A 12,402-nucleotide genomic window follows, 5' to 3' on the forward strand; every position below is an offset into this window, starting at 1 on the left:
GATATTGCAACAACAACCTCACACTCAACATCAGCAAGAACAAGGAACTGTTTGCAGACTTCAGGAAGGGAAAGTCGGGAGAACACACACCAGTCCTCATTGAGGGGTCAGTGGTGGAAAGGGTGAGCAGCTTCAAGTTTCTGAGCATCAACATCTCAGGGGATCTATCTTGGGCCCAACACATTGATGCAATCATGCAGAAGGCACACCAGTGGCTGTACTTCAATTGAATTACTTATTACCTCAGTTTGAGGAGATTTGGCATGTTACCAAACACTCTTTCAAATTTCTATAGATGTACAGTGGAGAGCATTCTGACTGGTTGCATCACAGCCTGGTATGGAGCCAATGCACAGGATCGCAAGAGGCTGCAGAGGGTTATAGACTCAGCCAGCTCCATCACGGGCACAACCCATCCCACCATTGAGGACATCTTCAAGAGGCGGTGCCTCAAGGTGGCATCTATCATTAAGGACCCTCACCATCCAGGACATGACCTCTTCTCATTACTGCCATCAGGGAGGAGGTACAGGAGCCTGAAAACCCATACTCAATGATTCAGGAACAGCTTCTTCTCCTCCATCATCCAATTTCTAAATGATCCATGAACACTACCCCATTATTCCTTTTTCTTCTTGCACTATTTATTTATATTTGTAATTTATAGATTTTTATGTCTTTACACTGTTCTGCTGCCACAAAACAATAAATTTCACGTCATATGTCAGTGATAATAAATCTGATTCTGATTAGAATCAATTCCAATTCATTCAATGATGTTCAAATTCTATTACAGCAGCTAGTGAATTTAGCTTCCGTTAATACATGATATGGATTAAAAAGCCAGCATCAGTTATGGTGACCATGAAAATATCAAGTAAAAACACCAGGTTTACTAATATCATTTTACAGAAGGAAGCCTGTTATTCATGCCCTTTCCAGCTTGTGTCCGACTCTAGATCCAGCACAATAACAAATGCTGAGTTTGCCAGTGATGCCCACATCCTGCAAATGAATAAAACATATCAATGTAACTGTTGTTACATGCAAGCTTATCATGCCCCATTTATGTTGATGAGATGCAACTCTACCTCACATCCACTTCTCTCAAACCCATGTTTGCCACATTGCTTGTCCATTATACCTAGTACAGGATGAGCAGAAATTTCCTGCAATTCAGTACTGGGATTATCAGAGCTATTGTCTTGGGTCCCCACCACAAACTACATTCTTCCAAGACAAAATCAGACCACTCACGATTCTGCAATTAGATGTAACCAAAAAAGGTGAGTTTCACACATGAAAAAGAATGCACACTTCCACCTCCAAAACATCATCTGTCTCCTGCCTGCCTCAGTTTATTTGCTGTTGGCCCTCCATACCTTTTGCTTCTAATCTCAAACATTTGAATGGACTTCTGGCCGGCTTTTGACAACTAACCTTTTTTTTTATTAAGGTTGAGCTCATCCAAAGCTCAACTTTGACTTTCCTGACTCATTTCATTCCATTCCTTGGCTCAGTGACAAATATTAGCTTTAAGATTCTGATCCCTGTTTACAAATCCTTTAATTCTTCACTTTTAACTTCTTTCTGCAAATCTGTCCAGATCAATAGATCACATGCGTCTTTTATACCTGTGCTTCTCCAATTCTGGCCTTCTGCACATTTTCTATGGTCCATCATCAGAGGTCACTCATTCAGCTGCCTCGATATTAGGTTCTAGGATCACCTCACTCCTCATTCCTCCTTGAAGATGTACCCTACCCATTGCGACCTCAAACATTTTGATCATCTGCCACAATCTGTGCATCACTTAGTGTCGAATGTTGTTTTGTGCACAGCTTCAGTGATAAAGCTTTTCAGAACCAGACTTATTATCACAAAATATGTTGTGAAATTTGTTGTTAAACTTTAAATATATTTAAAGTATTTATGAAAGTTGTTATAGGAATAAACATTGTAAATGCCCTCTAAATATAAATTGTCTTATTTTATCATAGGCATCCAAAGTGTATTGAAACGTTTTCCTACAAATTCCCTTCAATTTTATTACACCAATAATTTTCTGCATTTCTAGCAAGCAGCTGGTATAACAACTCTAAAAGAATGTTTAAAAGCTTGAACAAAGTAATGCCATAAGAATGAATATTGACATTGGCAGAAACATATCACTTGTTGTGGAACATAACTTAATGATATACTGTATTCTGTGCAGAAAAGGCATCATATCTCTCAGCACCCTATGTCCTGTTGTCTGAAAATTTTTTCAGTAGTTTTCAGTCTTATAATTGAGAAGGAGCTCTGGGAACGATAACAAAAAGCAGAGCACTAAGTGGAGAATTAGGGGTAACCAAACAATTTAAATCTTTAGCCTAAAAGGAAACTACTTTCTTCAGGGATCACCATCCATATATTCCCAGCACTTTTCAAGAAAGACGTTGCCTCTTTGAATGAGTAACGCAGGCCAGGGGAATTGAACATAATCAGAAAATGACTTCAGTCTGAAGGATAAACCTACTTGGACAAATTCTGTGGGAAATAGTTTATTAATAAAAAAAATTCTCGAAGTCGGAACCCCGCGTTTTACTTTAATGCTAAACACAGGGTGAATTTTCCTTGCAATAGAAGCTCAGTCTCTCACTAACGCACCTATTCTGCTGCTCCCTGAATGCTCTGGCCAGACTCTGGATGGGTACCATGACAACCGAGACCAAATCCTCCTCCTGACTCCTCCGGACCAGCTCATTGATCTCAGCCACTGACCCTGGCACCGACCCGCCAGGCGCCGCCATCTTACCTCACCACGTAATTCCGTCGCCAGCGCCTTTACGCAAGAGACGTCCGTGCCCATTGGACGGCGACGTTGAGCGGCCGTGTTTGAAGCTGCCCACTGGACGTCCAGGGCCAACTCGTCACACAACGACTTTCAGCCCTGAGGAATGGGTCATTAGGGAGAAGGAAGTAAACAAAGAGCCAACGTTAGAATATAGTATTGCGCTTGTTTTGCTCAGGGGAAAGGTGACAAAAGCAATAAGGACAGACAATACTGGTAACACACAGCAGGTCGAGCAGCATCCATGGGGAAAGGAACGATGTCAACGTTTCAGGTAGATGGCCTTTCAGAGGTAAACAGTTAATTCCTGCAGTTTAGTAAGCAAAACTAGCATTCCCAACCATTACTGCTTTTGTCTGGTGTGTCCCGGAATGCAAGATGAACTTGCCGGACGTTGCAACAAAGTGCAGCTTTTTTTTAAATTCTAAATCACGCCATAAAAAGTAATTGTTTGGCGGTCTAGGATAGTAGGATGAGACCGTCCTTACCCTTTGCATGTAGAGCGAATGCAAATTACTAGTCATTTGTGTTACAAGTAATAATGCAGTTGTTGATTTTTGTATTCATTGCCATTCACAGCACAAGTTAACACTAGCACAACAAGGAAAATATTTTAGAGCAATTGTTAAAGATGCAATTAATGGTAAATATCCATATTTCCAGTGGATTAATTTAATATTCTAGATACAGGAGACTGCAGATGCTGGAATCTGGAGCAGCACATAAAAAGCCACCAGCTCTTGCCAGATTGATGCAAGTCACCAGCCCAAGGCCAAATGCACTTTCAAACAAGACAATGCTGGGATTGTTGTCTGTGTCACTATTACTCAACATTCATTAACATTTCAAAGGACCCATCACATCACTAGTATTCTAGTTTTTATCTAATTATTTTTAAACAATTTTTTTCCATTGACTAACCAGCTTTGATACCGTACTTTGAAATAATAGTGAAAGAGAACATTTTAACTCATTTTAACTCTTACATGTTTTTTTTAAGAAAAGGAATAATATAGATTTCAGTTTAAGTCATAGTAATGTCATTAGGGGCTCTCATGACATCAAGACTATTCTTCTGCAGCAGACTCCACTGGACTGTATCCTAAGGTTCGGCAGCCGTGTCTTTTATCTACTGCTCCAATCTTTAAACTTGTAGTATAACTAATCAGCATAACAGCAGTTCTGACTCATAGGTTGAATGGTCTATTGGTTCTACTTTTAAGTTTCAACTACAGCACATTAAAAGCACTATAATGCTGAATTACACTTCTCCTGCTTCTGGATACTATGATGACCTCCAACTTCTGCAAGAGTTATTTTCTATCCTGCAAACAGTATTGTCATTGTCTTGAAGAAACTTCTGCTGTGTCCTTCTACGCTCTTTAGATTGCTTCTTTATTTCTTGCACCTGCCATACTTTCTCGGAAAAAATACTTTTTTCCCCTACATGTCTACTTCAATATTATTTCACCGTAAGACCTCCAACTTTAATTCTGCATTCTCCCACTCCCCATTTATATTGACCTTTACATGTATAATTATTACATTCTCTCTTGTCTGTTCTACACATACATGAGTCCATTTCTTCCATTAGTCTTTTTCTCTCACTTTTTTGCTTGTTTCCTCTTTACCCCTCCTAAATACCCTTTGACCAAGACTGCCTTAATTTATCATCTCTATAAGGAATACTGCTCTCTCAAATACCTGCCCAAACCTTTCAGCACTCTTCAATCTTTCTACTTTTCAGCCATTGTTGTAGGCTTGGCTTTCCCTTAAAAAAGCCTACTGTTTCTTTCTGTGCTTCTCTTAATATCAAACAAAGGACTCGGAGGCACTTTCTGATGTCTCTATGTGAGCAGGACTAACCATTCCTTCCTAGCCTTCTTGGACTGCATCCCTATGGAGGATTAGTTTTGTCAATATCCTGGCCATCCAACTCATCCCTATTGGTTTTAAAACTGTAAAGTCTGTGTGTAGCTCTGCATTTGCCATCCCCTTCCACACCTCCCTCCAGAACATCCATTCACATGAAGAAGTTCTTGCCATCAGAGTTTGCTTCAATATCATGGCCATGTCAGAGCCCTTGCTGAGGGATGACACCACTCTGTCCTGAAGTGAAACCATTCCCCACAGCTATTCCTTCCACCATTTGCCTACCCAGACTGATGTGGTAGTGGGGTGACTCGCAGCAAATCACTGTTGACCAACAATCTCCTTCTTTGGACGTCTCACCTTGTTTGAACTCTTTGTTTCATTTAAAATCCGCATCCTCTATCTAACACCTTACCAAGTTGCATAAGAATTTCCTCAATTAGATATCTGCAAACCATCCTCTCAGCCTCTGTCTCAATTTCATTGTGCTCTTTGTCCTATTTTAAATTCATTTTTCCGGATCGTGGCATCATTGGGCAGGGCAAGGCAATTTATTGCTCATCCCCAATCGCTCTAGCCAAGCCATTTCAAGAGGGAATTTAAAATTTAATTTTTGGTGTTACATACAGGCCAGACCTGGTAAGGAATGCAGGTTTACTCTTCTGAAGTATGTTTTGGCAATCCAATCATTTTATTGTTATCAATATTAATAATATTAATATCCACATTACTATCAACATCTATATTTCACAACTGGTGGGATTTGAAGTTGGGTCTCCAGGTTCTTGGTCTAGTCCTCTGGATTATTAATAACATAAGCACTGCACCATCATTGTACCCTATGCCATACGACTGCATCTTATCCTTTCATAACATTCACCAACCCTATTTTCATTGCCATCCCCATTACTTATACCAAATTGCAGATAATAGCACTTTCTTGTATCACTCTACAACCACTAACCCCTTCCCCCTCCAGCCCAACTTTTAAATCAGATCCTTCTTTTCCTTCAAATCTCCCATCTCTCCACAAAAATAATCCTTGATTCTTGCATCCTCACAAATTACTGCCCCATCACCAGCCCCCCCTTTCCTCTCCAGTGTCTCCACACCTACTTTTCACAAACTCAATATTTGAAACCCTCTTGTCAAGTTTACTTTCTTTCACCCTTCCAAAACAATAACAAAGTTACAAATGAGGTGCTCAATGATAAAAATGAACTATCCCTTCTCACCCTTCTTATACCTTTTCATCCGGTGTCTCTTCAGCGTCAACCAGCTATGTGGGACCAAACCCACTTGTTTCCATCCCTGCCTCTCCAGCTGTAGCCAGTTGATTTGGAGGAGAGAAGCAAATGTATAGTAGCCAGATTTGTGGATGATATCAATGAGTGGGAATTAAGTAATTTCTAATTGGTAGGGAATCAAGTATTGTGGAGAAAGGGTAGGAAAGTGGAATTGAGGGATGTCAGATCAGCCATGATCCTATTTAGTGGTGGAGCAGGATTGAGGGCTTGAATGACCCACTCCTGTTCCCACTTATGGTCTTAGTCAGGTGCAGTGGCTTCTTCATCCTGTTCGCACTGTTATGCTTTGGGATCTTTCCTTTCGTATTCCTCATCCAAATCTTTTTCCTTAATAATTAGTATGCAGAAACGTTGTTCAGAAATGTATGCTAATGTCATGTAGCTCTATTCCAGCACCAGGTCTCTGGATGCCTTCAAGTTCTTTAAATTGCTGGACCTGCAATTCTAAATGAACAGAAGTATCTTCCAACTAAATATTGGAAAGATCAAAGCTGTTGTTTTCAGTAGACAGCACAAGCTCCCTTCTGACTTCTTCCTCTAGGCAACTGTCCCAAGGTTGAACCAAACCACTTACAATCTTGGTGTCATATTTTATCCTGATTACTGGTTACTCTCCCTTCTGGCCCTAAATTCTGGAATTGCCTCTTGAAACCACGCTACCTCTCTTCCCTTCTTTAAGACACCAGTCAAAACTTTGTCCAAATTTTTAGTCTCCTGCTCTATCACCTTCTGTAGCTCAGTGTCAAATTTTGTTTGTTAATTATCTTGTGAAGCATTGGAACATTTTTACTTTAAAGCACTGTATAAATATTGTAAGTTAGGGGACTGGTGTAGAATGGTTAGAAAAATCGATGTTTGTATTGGTAACGGACTATTTCACAATATAATTAAAATATATATTTAAAAAGTCATGTATTTAACTAGCAGGAGGATAATTAAGATGTACAGATTAAAACATGAAAGCAATTAGTTCTTAGTGTTTCATTTCAGTGGCATTTTTGGCATCCTTTAAGAAGGACATTTATATGTAAATTGTAATTCTGGTCTGAAGAAATCAGCAATTTTGTTCCTTTTCATTATCTAATACAAAGGCACAACTATATCAGTCATCTGGAATAACAAAACCTATCATAAGTACATCTGTCTTCTTAATCCTTTTAAATACCTGGTTGAAACAAATAATTAGTGAGAAAATCAGAAGCCATTCATTTCAGTCCCTTGCACAGACATTCAGCTAACCTGTCTTACTCTCCCTGCTCCAACAGCTGTACATAATAGACATGCCATAAAAAAAAGTCGTCTGTCTGTGCCGCAGTTTCATTATGACAAGCTACTGAAGTGCACAAATCCATATTGGGAGAGACCTCCAATCTTGTAGTCAGATGGCCCCTGTGCTTAATTTCTGGCCTTGTCACTTTTGTTTGTGCCAACAAATAAAGTAAGAGTTTAAAGAATACATTTGAAATAAAATGATTCTGCATCCAAATTGTGGTCCAATATTATGAATCTTGTGGTCTAAAATAGTAAATCTTTATCATTTCTCATATCTCACCTGCAATTCATATTGCATTTTTTAAATTATTGATCAGTTGCTGGTCATTAGGCATATTGTTTGATAATGGGTATTAATTCAAAGGTTGGAAATTCATCATGATTGTAAGCATGATGCTCAAATGATAGGATCATGGCTGGCTGGAAAAAAAATGGACATCCTTCATCTAAATAATCTTGATCTATAGCACTGGTATTACCTCCACATTTCTCTTTCTTGTATATTAGTTAATTTGGGACAATTTAGCTCTTTGGAAGAGTCCTTGGTGAATACCAGGAAATGAAAAGGGAGTAGTGGAAGGAATTTGATCAAGTTTTATGAAGTTGAGTAAAGTACTGCTCCTCCTTACTCTGTGAATACTTACAAGTACTTTAAACACATCATTTTGGTACCAGTTAATTCCTTGTATTCCAGTTGAATAAGACCAAAGCTAGCCAGGTCCCTTCTCCACTAATTGGAACAGGAATATCCCTGAGAAGTGATACCAAAACAGGTAAAGGGCTCATCATTTATACGTGGTCTAATACTTGATTTAGGCAGCTACCAAGGGTGGCTGATATTTCCCAGTTTCAGGTCAGATGTCTTTCAAGTGTCAAATTACAGACTGTGTGCAAAACAAAAAGGACTAAGTTCTATCCCTTTAATATTATAGTAATGATCTGCTAAATACCACTAAATATGAATTATCTCGAGTCTATAGTTATAATGTTTTGTCTATAAATTGGCTCACTATTCTCAATTTTTATGCACAAACAATTTTATCTTGGTTAGACCATGCTTGTGATCAATTCAGGGAGGAAAATGGTCCAGCATTTCCACACACTGTTCACTTTAGCATGACTCCCATTTTCCCAGTGTGAGTCTCACACATAATGTCACAAGTTGAACACTCCCTTGCTGCTGTTTTGGGTGCAGCCTTTGACCTTGCCTGAACACTTGCAGAACTAAGAGTGCATCATGCTTCTTGACTTTCTTTCTTTCTTTTTCAATCTTTTTTATTAGTTTTCAAATTAATACAGATTAATATTTAGCATCAATGTTTGTATATGTAATACAAAGAGATCTGGATAACAATCATAGCATAGATAATCATAAAGAACAATAAGATATAAAAAAATCTGTAGATCCAGCGATCTCTTAGTAAATGAATATAATATAAAAGAAAGGAAAGAAAAAGATTTATTATATAAATTAAGAAAAAGAAAGAGAAAAAAAACCCAAATCAATAAGAAAAATTATAAACTGTAGCGGTTGCTACCGCGGAATAAAACAAGACTCTACTCGGAGGATTGCCAAACAGAACTGGTTTATTTTCCCGCCTTGTGCGGGCCCTTTAAGGGAGAAAAACTCCCGCCCAAAAAAACCGGCAATGACGTAAGTCCTACGTCATCAGGACTTTCCCGCGCGCGGGTTCTCCCCGTCGCTCGGAAAGACGAGGCCCGCCGCCATCTTGGGCCTCGTCGCTCCGACGCCGCGCGACCCGACTGCCGAGCCGGTTCGCCCGACTAGACGGTGAGTCGCCACACAACCCCCCCCCAGAACCGGCGAGACAGTCCCCAAGGTCCGTGGGCTGTGCCAGCTGCCGCTTAGGGGGGGCGGCCTCTGCGTCGTGGCGTGGCAACCTCGACAGGCTGTTGCAGATCCAAATGGGCTGGTTTGAGGCGGTCCGCCGTGAAAACCTGTTCCCTGCCTCCAATGTCCAAAATAAAAGTGGATCCGTTATTCCGTATGACTCGGAACGGTCCCTCATATGGTCGTTGCAATGGCGCCCGAGGTGTGCCCCTGCGAACGAAAACAAACTTACAGTCCCGTAGTTCCTTGGGCTGGCAGGATGGGGCTTGACCGTGCCATGAGGTGGGAATCGGGGCCAAGGCGCCGAGCTTCTCGCGCAGTCTTTGTAGAACTGCTGGGGGTTGTTCCCCTTGGTCCTGAAGGGCAGGTATGAAATCCCCAGGGACAACTAGTGGCGCCCCGTATACAAGCTCAGCTGACGAAGTGCGGAGGTCTTCTTTGGGGGCAGTGCGTATGCCGAGCAGGACCCAAGGCAGCTCGTCAACCCAGTTAGGACCCTTCAGGCGGGCCATCAAGGCCGATTTTAGATGGCGGTGAAAACGTTCCACCAACCCGTGTGATTGAGGATGGTAGGCCGTGGTGGTGTGCAGCTGCGTCCCTAGCAGGTTCGCTAATGCAGCCCAGAGACTGGAAGTGAATTGGGTGCCTCTGTCTGAAGTGATGTGGGCCGGAACGCCAAAACGTGAGACCCAAGTTGTGAGCAGCGCTCGGGCGCAGGAATCAGTTGTGATGTCAGTCAGGGGGGTTGCCTCAGGCCACCTCGTGAACCGGTCCACGATGGTAAGGAGGTACCGGGCTCCTCTTGAAACCGGCAGAGGGCCCACGAGGTCGACGTGTATGTGGTCGAACCTCCTACGGGTAGGCTCGAACTGCTGTGGTGGGACCTTGGTGTGTCGCTGGATTTTTGACGTCTGGCAGTGCAGACAAGTCCTGGCCCACTCACTGACCTGTTTGCGCAGGCCATGCCAGACAAACTTGCTGGCGACCAGTCGGACAGTAGATCTGATGGACGGGTGCGTCAACCCATGTACCGAGTCAAAAACGCGTCTCCGCCAGGCTGCAGGGACAATAGGGCGGGGCTGACCAGTCGCAATGTCGCAAAGTAGGGTCCGCTGACCTGGACCAACCCAGAAATCTCGGAGCTGCAGACCCGAGACTGCGGTTCTGTAGCTGGGCAGTTCGTCGTCGGCTTGCTGTGCGTCAGCCAGGGCCGTGTAGTCGACACCCAAGGATAGGTTGTGGATGGTTGGTCTGGAAAGTGCATCAGCAACGACATTATCCTTTCCGGAGACATGTTGGATGTCAGTTGTGAACTCGGAAATGTAGGATAAATGTCTCTGCTGACGAGCTGACCGGGGATCGGAGACTTTGGAGAAGGCAAAGGACAGAGGCTTATGATCGGTGAAAGCGGTGAAAGGCCTGCCTTCTAGAAAGTATCGGAAATGCCGGACCGCCAGATACAGCGCTAGAAGTTCCCGATCAAAAGCGCTGTACTTCAGTTCGGGCGGTCTAAGGTGTTTGCTGAAAAATGCCAAGGGTTGCCAGCGGCCTTCGAGTAGCTGTTCCAGTACCCCACCCACCGCGGTGTTGGACGCGTCTACCGTGAGGGCAGTCGGGACGTCAGTCCTAGGGTGTACCAGCATCGTGGCGTCTGCCAGGGCGTCTTTGGCCTTAACGAAAGCAGCCGCAGCCTCGTCAGTCCAGGTGATGTCCTTGCCCTTACCAGCCAGCAGCGAGAACAGAGGGCGCATGATACGGGCTGCTGCAGGGATGAAACGATGGTAAAAGTTGACCATCCCAAGGAATTCCTGTAGGCCTTTGACTGTGTCGGGGCGGGCAAAATGGCGGATAGCATCCACCTTGGTGGGTAGGGGTGTTGCCCCGTCGCTGGTGATTTTGTGGCCGAGGAAATCGATAGAGTCAAGTCCGAATTGGCACTTGGACGGGTTAATCGTGAGGCCGAAATCGCGGAGGCGGGAATACAGCTGGCGGAGGTGGGAAAGGTGTTCCTGGTGGTTACGGCTGGCGATCAGTATGTCGTCCAAGTAAATGAACACGAAGTCCAGGTCTCGGCCTACCACGTCCATCAGCCGCTGGAAGGTCTGCGCGGCGTTCTTAAGGCCGAACGGCATCCGAAGGAATTCGAACAGGCCGAATGGGGTGATAATCGCGGTTTTGGGGACGTCATCCAGATGGACCGGGATTTGGTGGTATCCCCTAACGAGGTCCACTTTGGAAAAGATGCGGGCCCCGTGTAAGTTCGCTGCGAAGTCCTGGATGTGAGGGATGGGATAGCGGTCCGGGGTGGTGGCGTCATTCAGCCTGCGGTAGTCGCCGCAGGGCCTCCACCCTCCGGTGGCTTTGGGGACCATGTGCAGGGGGGAGGCCCAGGGGCTGTCTGACCTGCGAACAATCCCCAGCTCCTCCATGTGATGGAACTCTTCCTTTGCCAGGCGGAGCTTGTCTGGAGGTAATCGTCGTGCTCAGGCATGAAGGGGTGGCCCTGTGGTAATGATGTGGTGTTGTACCCCATGTGCGGGCCGAGAATTTGTAAACGAAGGTGCCAAAATCGATGGGAATTTGGCTAGGAGCTTGGCGAAATCGTCGCCAGAAAGGGTAATGGAGTCCAGGCGCGGGGCTGGTGGGCTGATTTCTCCCAGGGGATAGGTCCGGAGAGTGCTAGAGTGGACTAACCGCTTCTTTCGCAGGTCGACTAACAGGTTGTGGGCCCGAAGGAAATCGGCGCCTAGGAGTGGTCGGGCGACGGTGGCAAGGGTAAAGGTCCAGGTAAAACGGCTGCCGCCAAGGTGTAATTGAAGCGTACGGGTGCCGAAAGACCGTATCGTTGTACCGTTGGCGGCATTGAGTAGAGGACCTGGTGGCCTGTCACGAGTGTCGCGGCCTGTCGGGGGCAAAATACTGACCTCCGCTCCAGTATCAACGAGGAAATGCCGTCCAGATTTCTTGTCCTGAACGAAGAGGAGGCTCTGTCGGCGGCCAGCCGCCGTAGCCATCAGCGGCGGCTGGCCCTGGCGTTTCCCTGAAACTTGCAGGGTGGGCGGCATCGACGGGCCTCCGCACCCCACCTCTGATGGTAGAAGCAAAGCTGGTCACCCGTGTCGTCGTCTGCGTTCCTGGGGCGTGGCTGCTCGGTTGCTGGGGCCGGGCGAGGCAGGCGTTGGGCTCGCGGCCTGGTGATTTGACTGACGGACGAACCGCTCTCGCGCTTGGCCCTCCACAGGACATCTGCCCGGGCGGCCACCTCA

General features: G+C 44.6%; 1 protein-coding gene across 3 annotated transcripts in view; it reads right to left on the bottom strand.

Moving 5' to 3' along the window:
• Positions 1–2,797, bottom strand: part of atxn10 (ataxin 10) — a 166,217-nt gene extending 163,420 nt beyond the window's left edge. For 2 of the 3 annotated variants that reach the window (XM_052030007.1, XM_052030010.1), the window contains exon 1: positions 2,650–2,794. In XM_052030007.1, coding sequence (XP_051885967.1) covers positions 2,650–2,792 — 143 coding nt within the window. In that variant the 5' untranslated portion in view covers positions 2,793–2,794. Of the gene's footprint in view, positions 1–2,649 lie in introns of all 3 variants that reach the window. The other variant, XM_052030009.1, reaches the window with a different exon arrangement.
• Between the last annotated feature and the right edge of the window lie 9,605 nt (positions 2,798–12,402).

The sequence above is a fragment of the Pristis pectinata genome, chromosome 15 (genome assembly GCF_009764475.1).
Source record: "Pristis pectinata isolate sPriPec2 chromosome 15, sPriPec2.1.pri, whole genome shotgun sequence".
NCBI classification, from domain to species: Eukaryota; Metazoa; Chordata; class Chondrichthyes; order Rhinopristiformes; family Pristidae; genus Pristis; species Pristis pectinata.